A 22,886-nucleotide genomic window follows, 5' to 3' on the forward strand; every position below is an offset into this window, starting at 1 on the left:
TCTGACCCTAGTTCGTGTCCCCAGGCAGCTGCAGTGAGGAGAACACTGCTCCGTGCAGCTAGAGTGCCAGTCAATAGGGAGAGAGGGGTGTGCCTGAAGCAGAGTCACTAACTAATTAGCCCCTCCTAACTGAAATTCGCGACCACGGCGCTGATTGGAGGCTACTTCACGCCTCTGAAGAGCTGCGACCGCCCTGTGGGCCGAGCTATAGACTGCCGAGAAGAAGCTGTAATGGCGCCCGCTCCTTGTCCCGAGCACACGTCAGCCACATATGTGCTCGGGGAAATAGAGCGGGCGGCCTATACGCTGGCAGAGACTGCAGGAGAAGTGAAAGTAAGCCGGCGCTGAGAGCGTCCGGCCCGTACCAGCGCCGCATATAAGGCGCTGCGGACATAGTCGCAAGAAACACACACACGTAGTGAAGTGCCCAATGTAAAACATAGATTACATGCCCCCTGAGATGTCACTGCTCCAGAGAATAAAAATCCAGCCCCTGTATAAGCCAGCCCCATAACCTGAAAGGTGGGCCAAAAACAGGGGATCTCCAGAGGTTGCAAGTCCGTAACTAAGGAGAAAAGGGAGGAAAGTACTTACCTCAGTCAGAAGAACTTACCTAATGGAGTCATCAGTGAAGTCTTCAGTCAGCTTTAGTTACCTGCATCACGCCTGGCTGCTATGCGCGAGCGAGGCGAGCGGGGAAATAGGGGGACCCGGACCCATGAGGTACCAACCCAGGCACTGACCGTTGGCGAGGGGGGGGGGGGGGTGAACAGCGTATATACGCAATGTCTGTGCCCCCTTACTCGCAATGGGGAAACAGGGAACTGGAGTCCCCACCTGGAACCAGAAAAGAAAAAGGAATAAAAAACTAACACGTCCCTATACTAGGAAAACAAAAAAATCAGAAGACCTGGTCTGGAGAATTCCAGACCATGTCCACCTCCTTCAGACACTAAGCTTAAACTGATTAGCTCAGGGCCTGGAGGCGGGTATATCCTGCTGGGAGGAGCCGACTTTTTTTTTTTATTACCATAGTGTCACACCTCCTAGAGACAGCAGCATACACCCACGGTCCGTGTCCTCCAATATATTTTAGCCTCGTAACACAATGAAAAAAGTAAAATGGGTCTAAATTAATTACATTTCTATTTTAATAGAAAAACAAAAAGATTTGTTAAAAAGGTTTACCTCTTCTTCCGAAACCTCCACCTAAAATATGAAATTAATAAAGTTAGTTTGTCTTCCTGCAGACAGATGTGGCTTCTTTCGTTTTATCAGAAACAGTGCACCCAACAACTATTCACAAATATTAATTATACCTTACCCTTATAATGACATCCCTATCTGAAAGAACACCCATATTATGAACATGACACCTAATAATTTATCATTGGTGCCTGCTTGCAGTATTGCAACAAAGCGTAAAGTTGTTTTTTTAAGTAGACCCAACAATCCACAAAAGGTGGTGTGCCATCTCTATAATCCAGGTGGTATGTTCCATTATACTTTAGTGTTGAAAACAGCAAACTGCACTTTCCTATACAGTGGCCAACCACAAAAATAAGTATTCTAGTAAACTGTCTAATCTCTGAATTATGCCACAGTATACAGCGCTTTAAAGGGGTTATCCAGTATTCAAAAGACAGGCCTAGTTTCGAAGACCACTCTCTGTGTCTCCACTTTGGTATTACAAGCTGGCTCCATTCACTTCAATGGAACTTAACTGCAGAACCAAACCTTAAGACAAGTAGTGGTCTTTGAAAGAAATCATCTGTTTTTCAATTCCTGAATAACCCTTTTAAATATGTGGACACATCTCAAACTCACCTGTTCTTCCAAACTCCTTCCTGTTATCTGATTCACCACTGTCACCTAAAAACAGGTTACAATATAGATACGTAGTTATCAGTAGACAAACCTGTCGAGTACTTATTTCTAATGAACTGGGTGCAGTATTCATATTTTGAGAAAAATATACATGTTATGCTTTAACAATTGTCCCGTGTATGTATTTCACAAAAAATTGGGGTATAATGGGCCATCCGAGTGCCCAAGGCTGCAATGCCCTCCTGCAGCTTGACAGACTGGGCACTCTGCTTAGCTCACATGATATAGCACATGTACCTTTGCCTTACATTGCTGCGTAGGCACGGTGAGCTATTGACCCTGCTAACATTCACCATGAGTGCCCCACAGGATCAGATCTAGTCATTCTGGTGAGGTGACTGCTTCAATACTTCACCGCGCATGTGCCACAATGTAATGCACTGTCGCAGCGGACCATAAGCTTTGCCTCTGTGAAACTTTGATGGGCCCATAAAAGCTTTTTTTTAGAGGGGAATACAGACTGACACTAGTTACAAAGGTTTGACATGTACTGTATACTTTTATTATGATCTAATGAACAGTGCCACTAGTTCATTAAAGAATTTTTATGTGATAGATTCACTTAGTAAATACTGTATATTATAAAATACAGCTATACTGGGGAACATGGATTAAATAAATGTTTGACCCCCCCAGGAAAGAATAGTGACTTGTGAAAAACAACAAAAGGGAAGGTTTAGGACAAAACAACAAAAAAATAATAAAGGGGGTGGGAACCTTACCTCTTCTCCCAAAGCCGCCACCTAAAGTAAACAGAAATTGTACACTTATTTTAAAAAGACAGATTAAAGTTAATGAGGAACAGCACAGCAAGTAAATTACAGACTATAAAGATATGGTAAGTCAACAAAGTGCCCACTTATGATTACAAATTTACAGCACTGAGGTCTGCCAGAAGCACAAACACATGGATATTTGCATCGCTTAGGATTTTTGTAAGCTAGTACCTTTAGGTTCAGTAGAAAGTAAAACTGGCTTAAGTTAAAGGGGTACTCCGGTGAAAAACAAATCAACTGACTCCAAAAAGTTAAACAGATTTGTAAATGACTTCTATTTAAAAATCTTAATCCTTCCAGTACTTATTATCATTAAAAGAATACTTGTCACTCATAGGGCTGCATCGGCATCTGTATATAGATGTGCTGCAGGGGTCAGAAATATATCCATATGTCTGGCCACCACAGCGCTTCTATAATCATATGCCTTTGCAGCGCTATGAATGACAAGTATTCTTTCAGCAGCACATCGCGCCAGCCTTATGCTCTGCTGTAGAATACTTTTCATTCATATATAAATGCGCAGTGGAGGGGTACATATATATAGATGCGCTGCAGGGGGGGAAACATATATATAAATGCACAGATGAAGCATAGAAAAAGAAAAAGTAAGGGGAGCACTCACGAAGACCCGGTCTCAGTAGCGGTGCAAAGTGTTCTTTATTCAGGTGCGTATAAAACCAAGCTGGACGCCAGGAACGCTGGTGTGACAGGTAAGCTTTCACACCTCTGGCTGGGCGCTTCTTCAGACCACACCCCTTCCGACACCTGACCCAGGTATATACACCTCTATGGTCATGTGACGGGAGAGGGTGTTAACATAGATAGTTAAAAATATAACACCGGTAGACATGCTAAAAACAATACAAAAATCACAGTACAAAATATTAAATGAACACGCTCATATCTAACCTGTCATTTAGACCAAGGCTACCTTGGGCATCGGTCTTTAAAATCCAACGTCCTTTTTGAAGGATGAGCTTCTTGATGTCCGTTCCAGCTGCAGGGTAGATTCTTTCAATGCCAAAGAATTTCATGGCTGTGATATCACTATTGTGACAATCACGCATGTGTGCAATTAGTCGGGGCGATCCTTTGCCCGTCTTAATTGAATTGGCATGTTCTCTGAAACGTACATTAACTGCACGGGTAGTGCAGCCAATGTAAAATCTATTGCAGCTGCAGCGTACACAATAAACAACGTTCTTCGTTCTGCAGCATATGAAGTCCGTGCAGATGATGTCAACACCTCCCACACTAATGTACTTATCTGAGCAAAAAAACCTACACCAATTGCAGCTACCACAACAAAAATTCCCTTTTGGCTTCTCTACATTTAACCAGTTAGTACTGGGGGAATTGTTTTTAAGGGTGCTGCTAACGATTATATTGCTAAGATTTCTACATTTTGTTTAAAGTAATAAGTGGGGGATTTTTTGTGAACTCCTGCAGATCAGGATCATTTTGTAGAAGTCCCCAATTTTCTTTAATTGCTTTTTTAATTTCATGGGCTACTGGACTGTAGGTGAAGGCAAAGGAGAACCGATTAAGATTTTTACCTGTATGTGGAGATGACTTTTTACCTTTAAGTAGTGTCTCTCTAGGTATTGTTCTGGCCTTGGCCAAGGCTGTGTTTAACACTTGCTTTGGATAGCCCCTACTTAAGAGTCTCGCATGTAAATCGCTGGCCTGCCTCTCGAAATCCTCCCCCCGTGTATTTATCCTTTTTAATCGTAGGAACTGTCCATAAGGGACAGCCCTTTTCACATGTTCCGGGTGGTAACTTCCAAAGTGGAGCAGCGAGTTGCAGGCTGTGGGTTTACGATACCCCTGGGTGGTGACCCCGCCGTCATTGATGCTAACTTTGACATCAAGGAACTCCAAGTCGGGATCACCTACCTTCCACGTAAATCTTAAATTCATATTCTCATCGTTTAGGGCGGAGACGAAGTCCACAAAGGTGGACTCCGTTCCCGCCCAAACGATGAAGATAACGTCCACAAATCGGTGATACTGAATGATGTTCCCGATGAATCTATTAGTGTTGGTAAGGATGTATCTTTTTTTCGAGGCTAGCTACATACAGATTCGCCAACGTACAAGCGACCGGGATCCCCATAGCGACCCCACCGGTCTGCGTATACCAGGTATTATTGAACTTGAATGAGTTACACGACAGGATAAACTTGAGGGAGTCACAAATGAAATCAATGAAGTTGGTACTTTTATCAGAGCATTCTAGAAAGTCCCTGATCACCTCGACACTTCTCTCCTGGGGTATAATGGTGTAAAGACTTTCAATGTCTATCGACACCAGGAGAGAGTTGTCGGGGACCATGAGACCCCCTATAGCTCTTAGGAAGGCATTGGTGTCTTTTACTAGGGCAGGGATCTCATCCAATAGGGGGTGTAATACCCAATCCACAAATTGGGATAGAGGTTCTGTTAGAGTCCCCACCCCGGAGACAATAGGTCTCCCGGGTGGGGACTCCAACGTTTTGTGAACCTTAGGGAGGAAGTACCATACTGCCTCCCTAGGTATGTCCGGTAGGAGCCTTTCAGCCATTTTTTTGGACAGAACACCTTTTTCAAAATAAATCCTCAATAGTGACTGTAACTTACTTTTTTGTGTTTGAAGGGGGCTGCCTGCTAATTTGACATAAAGGAGGGGGTTTTCTAGCTGACGTAAAGCCTCTTTGACGTAATACGTTTTGCTCATTAGCACTATATTACCCCCCTTATCAGATTTTTTGATGACAAGATTATCTGCTTTTCTTAATCTATCAAGTGCCCTTTCTTCTTCCCTTGAAATATTTTTTGGGGTCTTTAGGATGTCTCAGTGCCTTGATCTCCCCCAGAACCTTCTTCTGGAAGAGATCAAGGCCACTGCCCGGTGAAACTTGTGGGCAGAAAGTGGACTTCTTGCCCCCCGTAAATTCGGGAACTTCTAGTATCTCTGATTCTGCCTCTCCCTCATTAGGTAAGAGATCCATAAGGGCAAAGAGACAGTCTAATTCAGACTGTGGAGCCTGTTTGAGGACACTGAAACCCAATGCCCCAATACTAACAGGTGTCTCACCCTCCGACCGTTGCTTGACATGATCTTTGTTGCAAAAAAACTTTTTAAGACTAATCTTCTGAACAGCTCGGAAGAAATCTATTTCAAAAGACACCTGATCGAACTCGTCAACTAGGCAGTAATTTAACCCTTTGGAAAGAAAAGACACAGTCACTGGATCCAGGTGATAGTCTGATAAATTGATAATTTTCAGGTCATGTCCATTGTCCATGGCCCCCTCTCCGGTTACATCTGCCATGTCACTCCTTTCCTCTTGATTCCCAGACCCCTTTCTCCTTCCCCTGCTTCTCCGTGTTTTCCGCCTAAAGGGTCGGCAGTGATGTTTTTTCCCGGTTTCTGTTGCGATTTCTCCTTTTGTTTCCTGTCGTTGTTGCCCTTTTCCTCTGATCCACTGGACTCAGAATCCGTAGTCCAGTAATCTGATTTACATCGGCGATTTCTATTTTTCCTTTGTGGGCGTTTATTGGGTGCTTTAGCAAATGAGAACACTCTATTGGTATCAAAGTCCAATTTATCTCTCAAAAATTTATCTTTTTTGTTCTCCTTTAAGGACACCTCCGGGTCAGGTGTCGGAAGGGGTGTGGTCTGAAGAAGCGCCCAGCCAGAGGCGTGAAAGCTTACCTGTCACACCGGCGTTCCTGGCGTCCAGCTTGGTTTTATACGCACCTGAATAAAGAACACTTTACACCGCTACTGAGACCGGGTCTTCGTGAGTGCTCCCCTTACTTTTTCTTTTTCTATGCTTCATCTGTTCATTTGTCACAGCTGTCCGCAAAGGGTTTAGAGCACCGTAGATCGGTGACAGGTGCACCGCTCTCTAGTGAACCACGACAGAGGACTGTATACATCGGCCCTCATCTTCCTATGTACCGCCGCTAGGCCGATTAAGGTAGTGCCGATCGCTGTATCTATACCTTATTATATATATATAAATGCGCTGCGGTGGGAACATACATGGGAGCCCTGAATGGCTCCTCAGTACTGGCCATTCAGGGCTCCTGGCGGGGAATTTAAAAATGAAAGTAAATACATGGTAGGGGAGTGGAGCATGCCGCCCGCTCCCGTTTAATAACTTCTAATCAGAAGTGTGCCCCTGTACTACAACCCCCATCATGGAAGGGTTTCAAGATGGGGGTTGTAGTACAAACACTAATGAAGCCTTCCCAGCCACCAGCAGACTCCCGCAGCCAGGAAACTACTACTCCCATCATGGAAACAAGCCTGTTCCATGATGGGAGTAGTAGTAGCAGTCCCTCAGCACTGCAGGAGTCTGTTGATGTCACCTCTTCTGAGCTCAAAAGTAATAATGGATATTATAAACCAGGTGCAAACGGATGACAAATGCTCACCCATTTGCCATAGACTTCAATGATAAAAATAACGGTCGTTAATTTACCCGCTTCTTGTGACTGAAGAAAAAGATTTTTTTTATACTTACCGTAAAATCTTTTTCTCGAAGATCCATTGGGGGACACAGACCTTGGGTATATGCCGCTGTCTCTAGGAGGCTTGACACTATGGTAACCAAAAAGTCGGCTCCTCCCAGCAGGATATACCCGCCTCCAGGCAACTGAGCAATTCAGTTTTAGTCCCAGAGCAATAGGAGGAGACCGACAGGTAAAAGGAAAAAAAAACATGAACTGTCCGAGAACCAGAAGAAAAATTAACTGAACACACCCCTCGGACAGATAACCGAATAGGAACCCCAGAAAAGGGCGGGAGCTGTGTCCCCCAATGGATCCTTCGAAAAAGAGATTTTACGGTAAGTATAAAAAAAAGGAGATTTTTTTTATGCTTACCGTAAAATCTCTTTCTCGAAGGATCCATTGGGGGACACAGACCATGGGTGTATGCTGCTGTCACTAGGAGGTTCGACCCTACGGCAACAAGAGAAGTCAGCTCCTCCCAGCAGGGTATACCCACCCACAGGCACCTGAGGTAATCAGTTTTAGTCCCAGAGCGATAGGAGAAGACCGACAGGTCAAGAGAAAACCACAAACTGTACAAGCAATCAGAAGAAAAGGCAACTGAACACACCTTCAGACAGATAACTGAAGTAGGAACACCAGAAAAAAAGGTGGGAGCTGTGTCCCCCAATGGATCCTTCGAGAAAGATTTTATGGTAAGCATAAAAAAATCTCCTTTTCTCTATCGGCTCCATTGGGGGACACAGACCATGGGACGTACCAAAGCCATCCCTTGGGTGGGGAAGGAATCAGACAGGTGGACGGTGGGACCACCGCCGTCTGCAACATCTTACAGCCCAGAGTAGCATCAACTGATGCGAAGGTATGAATCTGGTAGCACCTTGATGCGAAGGTATGAATCTGGTAGCACCTTGAGAAAGAGTGCAAAGACGACCACGCGGACGTCTTACAGAACTGCAAGGCCGAAGCCACGTAGCGGAGGGCCCAGGATGCCCCGAAAAATGGGTGGAATGAGCCAAAACCCTGAAGGGTGGGATCTTCCCCTTGCAGCGGTATGCTCCCGAAATAATAGACCGGATCCACCGAAAAATAGTGGTCGTAGAAGCAGGTTGCCCTGTCCGACAACCTTCCAGAAAACAAAAAAGGGGGAGACACACTGCCGAAAAGGAAAGAGTGACTGAGAGAAGTCCAAACAGCCCTCACCACAACCAGATTTGGAACAAACGCTTCAAGGATGAGAAGGGGCCTGACAAAGGGACGGTAGGACGATGTCCTCATTGAGATGAAAATGAGTGTCCTTATTGGACGGAAAACAACTTGTCCTGGTATACAACGAGGACGGGAGAACGGCATAAGAGAGCTACCAGCTCTGACACCCTCCTAACAGAGGTAAGAGCAATAAGGAACGCCCCCTTCCAGGGAAGGAGGAGAAGAGAAATGTGCCTTAAAGGTTCAAAAGGGGGCACCTTGCAGGGCACCTAAGACCAAGTCTAAGTCCCAAGGGAAAGGAAGGGACTAATAAGGAGGGGCAGCTTGTGCCACTCCCTGAACCAGGTTCGGATATGATAATTGAACGCCAGAGGACGTTGAAAACAGAATGGAAGAGCCAAACCTTGACCCTTAAGGGAGCTGAAAACCAACCCTTGGGCCAGCCCCGACTGGAAAGGGGTCAGGAATGGAAAACCACGACTGGAGAAAAAGGCTGAGTTTCATACCAACAAAAATAAGACCACCAGGTATGGTGGTAAATCTTGCAGAGGAAGGCTAGGGAGTCCTCAGCATGGTGTGAACCACTTGGGAAGAGAAACAGGGTCCTCAGAACCGCTGTCTCAACCGCCACGCCGTCAAAAGCAGAGACGGTAAATAGGGGTGGCACTGGATACCTGAGATAAGAGGTCTGGACAATAGGGAAGGCACAGCGTTAAGACGTTCAGGAGCCTGACCACGACGACGTACCACGCCCGCCGGAGCCAGGCTGGGCCACGAGAATGGCGGAAACGCCCCACTGTGAGTTTCCTCAGGATCCCGAAAAGAGATGAAGGGGAGGAAACAGATCAGGTAGGGCAAAGCCCGACCAAGAGAGAGAGGAATGCTTCGGTTGTGGCGGGACAACAGAGGTCCACGCCTGGAGCGCCCCAGGGGTTGCAGATCACTGCAAACACCCCTGGATGTAGGGACCACTGGCCTTGGACGACTCAGAATCGGCTGAGAAGACCACATCCCAAGGACGGCTGGACTGAAGATAGCTGAGATGGCAGGAAACCCGAGTTCTGCCCAAAAGGGAATTTCCCAAGAAGCAAGCAAAGAAAGAATTGCCCTAGGCCCCAAAATGTTGAAGGGGAAAAGGGCTTCTCGGGGGGCCAAGACCCCAGACCGGCCAGTACCTGAAAACACCTCCGCAGCCTGATAGACTGGCAGGGAGGGGCAGGAAGTAGCATTCCCGAAATAGGCAGGGGGGAACTAAGCCACCATAGAAGGGACCGACAAGACTGACAAAAGAGAACGATCTTGCGGTCGAGAGACAATGGAGACCTGTCCCACCGGAAGAGAATTACCAGTTGAAGAGGTCGGTGATGAAACTGGGTAAATGGCACGGCCTCCACAAACCGACCCAGGACATCCATGCAAAAGCGAATGGAAACTGGAGCAGGGTGCCGAAGTCATCGGACACTTGATAAGAGAGTCAGCCGATCGGTCGGCGGAGTCTAAAGCGGGCAGAGGCCACGTCGAACTGAGTACACCACATTAGGCACATCCATGCGGTCCTCCGAGTCGGATGCCGAATCAGAAACCTCGTCCGCCAGTTCTCCAGGAGAGTGCGAACGAGTGGAGGCGGCCCTAGAAGAGGGAGACTCCTACCTGGTATGTGGCTCAGGGGAGCCAGAGCAGTGAGCACAGGAACGTCCTCTAGAAGAGTGACACGTTTGGCCTGAAGAAGCGGTCGGGCGAGACCTGCGAGAGGAACGCCTGTGTCTACCAGAAGACTCGGGGATGAGTCAGAGGAGACACCCCTATTACGCTTATGTGAAGCATAAGGAGAAGGGGAACAGGGCCTTCTAGAGGGCCGGTGAAGGGTAGACCTCTCCCAAGGGGAGACCTGTGCCAAGTCGGATATAGACTGGGAGAGGGAGGAAACCCAGGCTGGAGGGGCGGCTGAACCCACCGGGTCTGAAGGAGCACCTGGGTTAGAAAGAGCAGGTGGGTCTGGGGGAGCAGGCAGAACAAGTGGGTTCAGCAGAACCTGGCATTTTTGCAGAGCAGTTTTTACAAGCGTAATGAGTAACTAATATTCCCGACATCTGCTTTGAGGGAGGGACAGTTCTGGGAACGGATATAGCAAAAAAATGAACAGTCTCACCCAAGTCTGTGTCCCTAGGCAGCTGCTTTGAGGAGAACTCCACACCGTGGCTGTGAGGAGAGAGAAGACACGCCGCCCAATAAAAGGAAGAGGACGGGTCAGAGGCAAGGGCGCTGTGATTGGCCCCTGCACGGCCCCAAACGCTCGCACGGCGCTGATTGGTGGCTCAGTTCACGCTGCTTAAGAAATACAGCGGGACTTCGTAATGGCGGCCGCTCCGAACCCCAAGCGCACACGCCGCCTGTAGTGAGCTCCTATGCGCCCGGGGAACGGAGCGGGCAAAGTGCCATCGGCAGCCGAAAGTGAAAGTAAAAAGGCGCACACGCCCGTAGACGGAAGCCTGCGGCGCGTACATATCACACACATTGCCCAATAAAGTGCCCCTTACTGTGAAACACTGCCCCTTAGCTCCACTGCTCCCCCAATAATAAAAAAAAACAATCCCCCTGCAGGGAAGAATTAAGTATTCCACGGCCAGCCCCAGCTTCAGTAAGGATAGGTCCAAAAAAACAGAGGGTAGGGCTAAAAAAAACAAAGGGTCTCCAGCTGTTGCAAGACCTAGGGAGAGAAAAATACTCACCTGTGCTGAAGAACTTACCTAAAGAAGTCTTCAGAATGTAGTCTTCAGTCAGCATTGTCACCTGCAGCAAGCCAAGCTCATAGCGAGGCGAACAGGGAGGTAGGGGGACCCGGATCCATGAGGTACAACCCCAAGCGCTGATCGTTGGTGAGAGGGGGTTAACAGTACATTCAAGATGCCTGCCACCTCTCGCAATGGGGAAACAGTGAACCGCAGTTCCTGAGTACCCACCTGAAAAAAGAAAAAGGAATAAAGCACTAACACATTCCCTAAACCTAAAAAATATGAGACCTGGTCTGGAGAACACCAGACCAGTGTCCACCTCCTTAAGACACTAAGCGAAAACTGAATTGCTCAGTGGCCTGGAGGCGGGTATATCCTGCTGGGAGGAGCCGAATTTTTGGTTACCTTAGTGTCAAGCCTCCTAGAGAAAGCAGCATATACCCAAGGTCTGTGTCCCCCAAAGGAGCAGATAAAGAAAATTAGTGCATGTGTCGTTTTTTCTTCCGTCACAACTAACGTCTGTTATTCATGATGGGCCATAACGGATAATCAAAAAATCCCGTAGACTTAAATGGGATTTTGTAACGGACGTTTAACATCCGTTTTTAAAGCTTTTCTAACGGAAGTTTATAACGGGTCTTTTAACGGATGAATTTTAAAGTGTGAAAGGGGCCTAATAAACATAGTAAGAGGCTTTATAAAAGCAGTGGGAGAGGTGCAGTGCAACACAACCACTGTTCTCTATCAGGAGATTGCCTGCATTTTAAGTCATAGGACACCATTAACCCAATACTAGCCTCTAGAGCTTTACTATAAAAATTAGCCAGAATATAACCATGAGTCCCAAATGTGTTAGATCTATGCCATTAGAAGTTTAAACAAAAAATATATAGAAACAGGCGTATAGCGATCACATTTTGGCAAGAGGATATACCCATCAGTTAGGTGTCTCCCAATGAAGAACGACCAAGAAAAAGACACATCTAATAATAAAAGTACTTAAAAATGGATGGTATGCTGCCAAATGCTACTAGTGGAACCAACTGACATATGGAGGCTAGCACACAGCACACAACCTAATGATTCAGGAAAAAATAGTACAACATTTCGCTCCAAGGCTGCTTCCGGGGTGTGAAAAAGCCTTGGAGCAAAATGTTGGATAGTGGAGGCTCGCACGTTCATTCCTCTCCATTTGGTAATGATGACAGTCACTTGGTTACGCATACCTTAGTAACATCTTTAGTCACTTTGACCCTGTGGAATATATATTTATTGCACTTTGCCACTTTACTTGCTGTGTACATACGGTAACCACCACGGACTTTATTGTACTATTTTTTACCTGAACCATTAGGTTGTATGCTATGTGCTAGCCTCCATATGTCAGTTGGTTCCACTAGTAGAATTTGCACTTGTTTGCATATATGATTAATTTATATGATCGATCACTATACGCTTGTTTCTAAATATTTGTTTATACTATAAAAAATTACTAAAAAAAAATAAATTACCAGAATTGAAAGAACCTCCCCTACCGCCTCTTCCTCCCGACCTAAAATTTTCATCGTTAAATCCTGCAAAAAGGAAAAATATTGAGCAATTCTCTTACTACATACTTAACGCATTACTGTCAATAAAAACAACTTTTGACATTAACATCAGACATGTGAAAAGTTGTTAATCACACTGGTTCTCACTCCTAAGAACCGATGCGATCGTGACTAGTCCAGAAAGGGGGCAGCATTGCGTTCCGTTCCCCGACAGGCCACCCAGAAGTCTTTGCAAAGAAATGTACAGAGCTCTAGGCCAGCTGGGGAGTGGATAACTATGCTGCCGACTTCCCCAGCTAATAACACAATCACAGTGGTTCTAAGGAGTGACATTCAGAGCCAACAACTTTTGACGTGTCTGATACACATGATGGGAACACTAATAAATAGAGCAAGTTTATTTGTAAATCATAAAAAAAAAGTTTAACAACAATAACAGTAAAGCTGTTTTGGGGCAGTTTTTTCTTTCATTTACATAAAAAAAACAGGACAGGAATCCAAAAAAATATATTTTTGTCATGAAACAAATGCAGATGAAACTGCACAAAGTAAAGAAAAGCACAGCATTTGAGGTGGGCCTTGACCATTAAAGGGGTTCTACGGTGCTTACACATCTTATCCCCTATCCAAAGGATAGGGGATAAGATGCCTGATCGCAGGAGTTCTGCTGCTGGGGACCCCCGGGATCATGCACGCAGTACCCCGATTGTAATCAGTCCCCGGAGCGTGTTCGCTTTGGTACTGATTACAGGCGACCACCGGGCCGGAGGCGAGTGACGTCACACTCCGCCCCTCAATGCATGCCTACGGGACGGGGCGTGACAGCTGTCACGCCCCATCCCGTAGGTTTGCATTGAGGGGCGGAGCGTGACTTCACACAGGGGCAGAGGCGTGAAGTCACACGCCGCCGGCCCAGTGGTCGCCTGTAATCAGTCCCGGAGCGAGCACGCTCCGGGGACTGATTACAAACGGGGTGCCGCGTGCATGATCCCGGGGGTCCCCAGCGGCGGGACTCCCGCAATCAGGCATCTTATCCCCTATCCTTTGGATAGGGGATAAGATGTGTAAGCACTGGAGAACCCCTTTAAAGGACAAATGCCTTTCAGCTGTAATAAAGGGCTTTTAAATTCATAAATTATTTATCACTTATCCATCCCTGGACATTTTATCCCCTATCCTTTAGATGTCTGATCACACTGGAACTTCCCGCGATCTCCGGATCGGCACCAAGGCATTTTTAACACTTATGTTCAGAACGCTGGGTTCGGGCCCGGAGAACCCGGGAAGTCCCAGTGGCCAGACACCTTCGATCAGACATCTTATCCCCTATGGTTTGGATATGGGATAAGATGAGCAGTGGCAGTGCCCCTTTAATGAAAATGCAAAAAAACTGACATACCTTCCTTGTTTGAAAATCCTGTGTGTTCCTTAGTCTCAAACGAATCAAATCCTGCACAACAAAATAAATAATCAGTCCACAAAACAATTGGAGCAACTGTGTCATCTGCATAGGTTCAGAACCTCTGTTAAAACAGGTAGTGATTCAGGTTTAAAGTGCACCCACACTGTAAGGCTAAGCTTCAACACAGGTTTTTTTCTGGCACTTTTTGGGGGGAGGAAACTGCCACTGCAGTTTTTGAGCCAAAGTCAGAAGTGGATCCAGTAGGCTTTGGACCTTTTCGAAAAAACATGGTCATGCTTAACCCCTTCACCTGGCATGCCTTTAGGGCTTAATGCCAAAGTAACTGTTTTTGATTTTCCATTGTCACCTTTAAAGTGTTGTAATTTAGTGGACATAGTTATTTTTTTTTCTGGGAAAAGTTGAACTTTAGCACCATTTTGGTGTTCATATATCTTATTGGTTCAATTTAAATTAACTCCGTTTTCTGGTCAAATGTGGAAAATGCAATTTTACCATTCATTTTAAAATTAAGCCATTCACCATACTATGAAAACATTAAAGCTTTAATATGCAAGCAGTACAATTACATAGATATCTAAATTCATACTGCCAGCAGTAAAAAAAAATAAAGAGGTACATACATTCCTTCACTTCCCCAGTAACCCACTGCGGTCTCCGCCGCGATCCTCTTCCTGGTTGCCAGTGGTTGGCGAGTCATACCACACTCAGCCAATCACCGGCCGCAAAGGCCAGCAAGTCCCGACTCTGCCTGCTTTAGGCTGAGCGGTAGGGTGACGTTTTTGGCCCCGGCAGCGAGGGCAGAGGCCAAGGTCGCACGTCTGCATGAGATCATTAAGCCATGCCCCTTATCTCCCCCTCCCGGAGGATGGAGGACGCAGCTCTGCATTAGACAAGACAACAGGGGGAGAGAGGACGTACACAGCTCCCTCCCCTGTCTTCAGAGGACCTAACTTACCACGGGGAGGTTGCATGTTTGCACGGGGAAAACCGAGCAGGGGGAGGGGAGAGAGGACGTACGTGCACAGCTCCTCACTTCCCTAATGACTTGTATGTGTGAAGGAGGACATACTGCATGGACTGGGGATAAGGGGGAGGACATACTGCACTGCACGGGCTGGGGATTAAGGGGGAGGACATACTGCACGGGCTGGGGATTAAGGGGGAGGACATACTGCACAGGTTGAGGATAAGGAGGAGGACATACTGCACGGGCTGGGGATAAGGTGGGGAGACATACAGCACTGCCCGGGCTGGGGATAAGGGGGGGAGGTGACATACTGCACGGGCTGGGGATAAGGTGGGGAGACATACAGCACTGCCCGGGCTGGGGATAAGGGGGGGAGGTGACATACTGCACGGGCTGGGGATAAGGGGGGACATTGCAGCATGACAGCTGGGGATGATTTCTGTGTGTGAAGGAGACTTATTACACGGGCTGGGTATGTATAGACTGCAAGGGAATAAATATACTGGGGATGATTTCTATGTGTGTGTGTGTGTGTGGGGGGGGGGGACGACGACGACTCATGAATGACATTCTGGGAGTTGTAGTCTCTGTTATGTGTGTATTGCTAGTGGTTCCAAACCAGGGAATGCTTGGAGTTGTAGTCTGTTATGTGTGCGTGTATGCCAGTGTTTCCCAACCAGGGAATGCTGGGAGTAGTAGTTTTGCAACAACTGTAGGCACCCTGGTTGGGAAACACTGGTGTATGAACTACAACTCCCAGGAGACTAAGACAATAGAGGTGTTTGTGAACTACAACTTCCAGGAGACTACTTAGATACAATATAAGTGTTGGTAAACTACAACTCACAGTAGACTACTAAGACAATAGAGGTATGGTGAACTACAACCCCCAGGAGACTACAGAGGCGGCATGCTGGTGTTATACTACAGACTGGACTCCTGAATGACACATGCTGGGAGTTGTAGTCCCTTTTGTGTGTGAATGCCAGTGTATCCCAACCAGGGCTGAGTTATATTAGTGTGATGTGTATAACTCTGCACAGGCAGAGTTATACACAGCCCAGTAAAATAACTGAGCCCTGGTTGGGATACACTGGCATGCACACATAAAAGAGACTACAACTCCCAGCATGTCATTCAGGAGTCTTCAGTCTGTAGTATAACACCAGCATGCCGCCTCTGTAGTCTCCTGGGGGTTGTAGTTCACCACACCTTTATTGTCTTAGTAGTCTACTGTGAGTTGTAGTTCACCAACACCAATATTGTTTATCAGTAGTTTCCTGGGAGTTGTAGTTCATACACCAGTGTTTCCCAACCAGGGTGCCTACAGATGTTGCAAAACTACTACCAGCATTCCCTGTTTGGGAAACACTGGCACACACACACACTACAACTCCCAGCATGTGTCATTCAGGAGTCCCCCCCACACATAGAAATCATCCCCAGTATAATATTTATTATTGCAGAAGAGTATAGGATAACTCAGCTCACCCTTCCAGCCAGACGCCTGTCGCACGGCACCGTGTGAACCAACACCAAGATAGCAATGAAGAAATAGATTGTCCAGCGCAGGATAACGTGCAATAAAAGCCAAAATTTATTGTAGATTCAAGCCATAGGACAGCAGGACACAAGGTAACCTTGTGTCCTGCTGTCCTATGGCTTGAATCTACAATAAATTTTGGCTTTTATTGCACGTTATCCTGCGCTGGACCATCTATTTCTTCATTAATATTTATTATTATTATTATTATTTATTCCCCTGCAGTCTATGTCTCCTTCACACACAGAAATCATCCCCAGCCCGTGCAGTGCAGTATGTCCTCCTTCACACATAGAAGTCATTAGGGAGGTTAGGAGCCGTGCACGTACGTCCTCTCTCCCCTCCCCCTGCAAACTTGCAACCTCCCGGTGGTAAGTTAGGTCCTCTGAAGACAGAGCAGGGGGAGGGAAGGGAGCTGTGTACGTCCTCTCTTCCCCTGCTGTGTCTTGTCTAATGCAGAGCTGCGTCCTCCATCCTCCGGGAGGGGGAGATAAGGGGCGTGGCTTAATTATCTCATGCAGACGTGCGACCTCGGGCACTGCCCTTGCTCCAGCTCGGTCCCGGCAGTTTAACCCTTACAGCCACGGTCGGAAGAGACTACGGAGGCTCCCTCTGTCTCTCTCCCGTAGCACCCCGCAACAATCGCTGGGTGCTGCATGTTACCTGGGCAGCCGGGGAACTTTACAAGGACCCCCAGGTCTGCCCCGGTTATTGCTTGTCAGGACATGCCAGAGGCACGTCCCGATATGCTGCCTGCCAGTGTAAAACTAGCAAGCAGCATATAACTGCAATGCTTTGGAATACTAAGTGTTCCAAAGCATTAAAAAAATAAGTTAAAAAAGTTAAATGTAAAAGTGTAAATAAATAAAAACAACATTAATATAATGAAAAATAAAAATGCATAATTTTTAGGATCACACAGCACACATCCACAGCATATTACATGCTGCGGATGCCCACCAGCACAATAATGAGCTCACTGCTGCGGCTTGGTAGCTTTGTGTGTCCACTCATAGCGGCGGATTTCCTGCTGGCAGTCATGAGCGAACAAACAGCTACCCAGCCGCAGCAGTAATCTCACCCTTGTGACTGCCGGGGGGCATCCGCGGTGAGAAATATGATGCGGATGCGCTCTATGTGACCCTACAATGCGTCCTGTTCATACTGCATTTTCGCAGTATGTGAGGTATCTGTCAGCATCACGACAAAAACAGTGATGCTGACATATACTGTAGCAGCTCCATACATTTCTGAATGAGACTGCAACAGTATACATTGGCATCACTTTTTTTGACATAATGGACACATATACTGCAGAAATGCAGTATCAATGGGGACTATCACTCAACAAAATAAATCAGTTTGTTAAAGATTTTTTTTTTTTTTCCTTAACGCCGTGATGGATATATTGGCCATAGTTACATAGTTAGTACGGTCGAAAAAAGACATATGTCCATCAAGTTTAACCAGGGAATTGAAGGGTAGGGGTGTGGCCATGAGCGGGTGCTTATTCCCACAACATGACGGATATATCCATCAGGAACTTTAAATGTCAGACAGCCGCACGTCACTGCTAGACGACCAAGGACTTATCAGAGCGGTCCCTGGTCCAGCCAATACACTTGTAGGGGTGCAGTTTTGTTCTGACAGCTCCGATCCTTTGCAGGCATTTATGGCACCAGTTGATTAAAAAAAATTCCACAGAAGTACCCCTTTAAGGGGTTCATTACATTTTATTTTTTATTTTTTGTTTTACTAGTCACACAAGGAAACTGACAGTGATCACCAGATCACTTGTTTAACACTGCACTAGTTCTCTAGTGCAGTGAATTCAGTCTGCCAATGTACCCAGCCATGCTGCACAGATCAACCCAGTACACTTTAACATGTCTGCAGCAAAAAATGCTGCATAACACAATCAGGATGCAGGAATTGTAACCATCTGCACATCAGATGGGGCAGGGAATTCTGCCATGAAAATGGGAAACCCCAGGATGTTCGGAGGACTTTAGCCTGTGCAGGAGGAGATAACATTTTTTGCTTTGTATCACCTCCAAGTGTTATCAGCCAATACTTATGGTCTTTTGTGTCCTCCAATAAAATATGCAAGAAAGACAGGTTGAGCACCATCTGAGTGACCCTTAGAAAATCAGCTAAGGTGACAAAAAAGGGTTACCCTCCATGCATACTAAGTGTCCTGCTATGTTTAACTACACAAAATGTGGCCCCACCTATAGCAGCTTAGTTTGTACAGTGCTATAGATATGGATAGAAAGATCCTCTTGCAATCACTTTCCATACAGGGCACAATATTTCAAATTGGACTGGGGGGCCAATCAAGATGCAGGAGCACTAAAAGTCTTAAATATAAAAAAATGTCCAGCACAGAAGGCTGCACACACTAGAACAAGTGGGCTCAGCTGCATCAGTCACTATATCATGCAAAAGGGGCGCTACTCTGCATATCAAAACACTAACAAATCACCATACAGAAAAAGAGGATACACAATGCAGCGCACACCCAAAAGAATTCTCATATATATCAAAGTTTATTATGGTAGTCAAATTACAAAGCGGACAAACATTTAAAAACATTTAAAAGGGTCACTACACACACACTGGGTGTCCCAAAAGAAACCCTACCCAGGGCACCTGCTTCACACTATATTCTATCCCAGTACCAACCTGTATGAATAAATGTGACAATACAATAATATTCTAGCTACTATACAACCTGCCTCCAGGTATAGTCAGGTACAAGGAAGGACGGCAGATTGAGTATCCAGGCAGGTGCCCCCCTAGACCCCACGCGATACCTTGCCCGTCAGCAACTTCCTCAACTTCCACAGAAGGCTGCCCTAACGAATTTCTATACAGCTTATTTTTGTTTGGCATGTATACAAACTTCCTTTTTTTTATGGAAAGCCAATATATCTAAAATGTCTTAAATCTATGCAATCTCTAGTTCGCTCTCTCCCACCAGCACATCTACAATTATGTGGAAATAATGAGATTTTTTGTACTCGCCGTAAAATCTCTCTTGTAGCCTTCATTGGGGGACACAGATCATGGGTATATGCTCTTGCCACTAGGAGGCACTGAATCTAGGAGAAAAAAAAGTCTGCTCCTCCCTGGCAGAATATACCCACCCACTGGAAGTGAGGTAAATCAGTTTTGTCACAAAGCAGTAGGAGAAGCCAACAAAGAGACAAGTCCGAAGAACCCTAGAAAGGAATCCTGGAGAAACACTCACGAACCGGAAAAGGCTATCCGGACAGGAATGAAGACATGGGTGGGTGCTGTGTCCCCCAATGAAGGCTATGAGAAAGATTTTACGGTGAGTACAAAAATCTCCTCTCGGTCGCTCTTCATTGGCACAGAGACCATGGAACGTACCAAAGCAGTCTCTGGGGTTGGAACTGAGCATCCAGCAGTTCCCACTGTCCATGGAGATGAACTAGGATGCTAAGGAAGGGACCATCCTTAGAAGAGACCCTGAGAAGAGGTGATGCAGAGACCCGATAGGCCGAACCAACCTGAATGGAGGTAAGAAACAAACTCCAAGAAGCACAGAACCAGACAGAGGGAGAGCCCACTTGGGAACAAAAAAGGAATAGGGAACAACAAGAGCCCTAGAGGACGAATAGAAACAAGAGAACCTGGCGAGAAAACGCAAGGGAGAGCGGAAGGAGAGTCAGTCAAGGTGAAGAGCAGAAACTTCTGGAAAAGAGACAGGAACCATTTCCAGAGAGGCATAATGCAGAAGATCTTAACCAAAAAACCGTAGGAACCAAAAAACACTGTCCCAGGGGCACAGCGTGAGCACCCAGGGAGAAGAGTGGACTAAGAGGACACCACACAGACTGAACAGAGGGAAGAAACCACAGCCATGCTGCAGCCGGAAAATGGCCCGACTGGAACAACCCGGTAAGCAGACTTGCCAACCAACCCCAGAGTAAATCGACCCCGAAGGAAGAAACGGAAAGTAAGGAGTAACCCGGAAAACCCGAACGGCAACATGAATCTGGAGACTCTTGAGACACCAGGAGGTGCCCCACCTCTAGGGGGAGCAAAAACAACAACAACCGCGAAATGCTCTGGAAACATACTGCTATGTCGGGACAAGAAGAAGGACGGTAAAGAACGACCGGCCCACAATGGAATTGTGGAGAAGCCTGTGCAGAGGCCGCAATAATCACGAAGGCCCGAAGGACTAGGAGGACCGAGCCAGAAAATGAGGTACACCACAGCAGTCTAGGAGAGCCCAAAACAAGGATTAAATGGTCTTGGACCTCAGCGGTCGGAGCAACCCAGAGCACTCCCATCAACGTCTCGTCAAGACGGAAATGGAGGGAAAAGCAAAAAGTTACTCCAAAAAGGTAGGAGTGGCAGTGTAGAGCCACCGACATTGACAAAGGGAGGGCTGAGCACACCCTTCCCGGATATTGCACCAAGGAAGAGAGCAATGGCAGACTGGCTGTCGCTGAGCTATACACTATTGCATAAACCCCTCCTACAGAGGAAAATGCCCTAGCTGTTAGAGCAGCAGTAGACAATCAGAAACAGGAGGAGAGCCAGGCTGCAATAGTGCGCAGTAAGCACACAAGTAGGGCCGGCAAAAAGCACTTCCGATGGCTCCCAGCTATAAAAAAAAAAAAAAAAAAAGGCCAGAGCAAGGTACCCCACCAGGTAGGGGGAAATGCGAGATGGCTCCATCTTGGCAGAAGGAAATCCTCAGTGAAATAGTCCCCTTAGTGGAGGGGAAAACAATGAGTTTGAGACGAAACTCAGGCACTGACCATGCCAAGTTTCCTGATCCCAGTACCCCCTGTGGAAGGGAATTTCCAAAAAGAGTGCCATGTGCTATAGGAGCAAGGAAATGCCGCCCTACGGTAACGGATCAAAGCACTGGGTGGATATAGCCCCCAGGTATCCTGAGAACACACACAGAGGTACGGAGGAGCCATGTTGTGTCCCCAAAGGGACATAACTACGAATGCAAGTAAGCAGCACATGTAGCAACCTACAGCATTGGGAGGAAATACCCCATTGGGGTGAAACCTTGGCCGATGAATAAGGCAACAGAGCAGGCTGCAGAACAGGCCATCGCCCCAGCAGGTCCCATGCCTGAACAGAGTTGCTCAACCGCCAAAGACCTGTGGAAACAATTACACAGGGAGGCCTGAGGTACACCGCTCCAAGACTTCCACCATGAATCCAAATGTACAGAAGCATGGAAACTAGTCTCAGCACTCAACCATGCCCTGAGAAGACCAACGTCAGAAAGGGAAACCAAGAGTGCTGCTGCGAGGTCCATAGAACCTGCAGGAAACGCCCATACCCCATATCTTAATGGCGCTACACACGAGAACTGCAGTAGCAGATTAAAGAGATGAAGGACGAATGAGGTGCAGGAAGTATGCAGACAGTCTGACTTGCCGGTAGAAAGGTCCAATTAATACACAAAGCCACTTTTTCGGAACTTCACAATGAAAGAGTCACCGGACGTCTCCCGCTGGAGCGGCAGGAATGGGGAAAGTGACCTGGTGGATGAAAAAACCATGCAGACAGACTGGCTAATTGGCATAGGGACCGTGGACACACCGGTCCTATCCTCGGAACCACACACTGAAAGTGGCTTACCAGCCCTTACTTGTGATAGCTGCAGGCCTGTGGAGAGGGACCTGGGAAAGTAGGGAAAACTGCGAACCCCTACGTGATACATTGTGAAAGGCCCATGGAACAACATGGGGTCCCTCGCTCAGAACTACAGCTTGGCAGTGGGATACCTGAACTTCCAAGGCGTGGGAAAGTGTATGGTAGGTGACCCGACGTAGTAGTAAACCACACAGACCACTGCCTGGTTGACTGGTATAGGGCTCCTGAACGCAGTCACTTCTGGGCACCCTCCCACTGAAAGTGGGGTACTGGAGTGCAGCCGATCTGATAGACAACCCTTAAGCATAAGAAAGTCTGACGTCAGTCCCGTGTACCTGCAGGAGACCCTCTTCCAGATATCTTCCACCAGCAGTGAGGTACTGCAAACCCCAGCCATGCACGTGGCAGCCCAGTGATGGGAGAGCGACAGCGTTGGAAACCATGCAGACAGCAGTCTGGCTGAACGAGTACACCTCCAGGTGCTGGAGAAAAAGGAACAGTCATATCGCCGATCACTGTGCCCCCTTGTTCGCAGATGGGAGGACGGGGAGGAGTAGGAGCCATGTATAGAATCCCTGCCACCCTGGGAGATTGGGGGAGGCTGAGGAGCCATGGATGGCATCCCCGTCACCCTG

The 22,886-nt window shown here is 47.0% G+C and overlaps 1 protein-coding gene across 5 annotated transcripts in view; it reads right to left on the minus strand.

Annotated features, from left to right (window-relative positions):
* Window positions 1-22,886, minus strand: part of DDX4 (DEAD-box helicase 4) — a 125,313-nt gene that overhangs the window by 58,368 nt on the left and 44,059 nt on the right. For 4 of the 5 annotated variants that reach the window (XM_056547650.1, XM_056547632.1, XM_056547624.1 and 1 more), the window contains 5 exons: window positions 14,060-14,110; window positions 12,622-12,684; window positions 2,610-2,630; window positions 1,828-1,872; window positions 1,189-1,209 (listed from right to left, as the gene is read on the minus strand). In XM_056547650.1, the coding sequence (XP_056403625.1) occupies window positions 1,189-1,209; window positions 1,828-1,872; window positions 2,610-2,630; window positions 12,622-12,684; window positions 14,060-14,110 (201 nt within the window). Of the gene's footprint in view, window positions 1-1,188; window positions 1,210-1,827; window positions 1,873-2,609; window positions 2,654-3,575; window positions 3,749-12,621; window positions 12,685-14,059; window positions 14,111-22,886 lie in introns of those variants that run through there. The other variant, XM_056547657.1, reaches the window with a different exon arrangement.

This window comes from Hyla sarda, chromosome 1, assembly GCF_029499605.1.
Source record: "Hyla sarda isolate aHylSar1 chromosome 1, aHylSar1.hap1, whole genome shotgun sequence".
NCBI classification, from domain to species: domain Eukaryota; kingdom Metazoa; phylum Chordata; class Amphibia; order Anura; family Hylidae; genus Hyla; species Hyla sarda.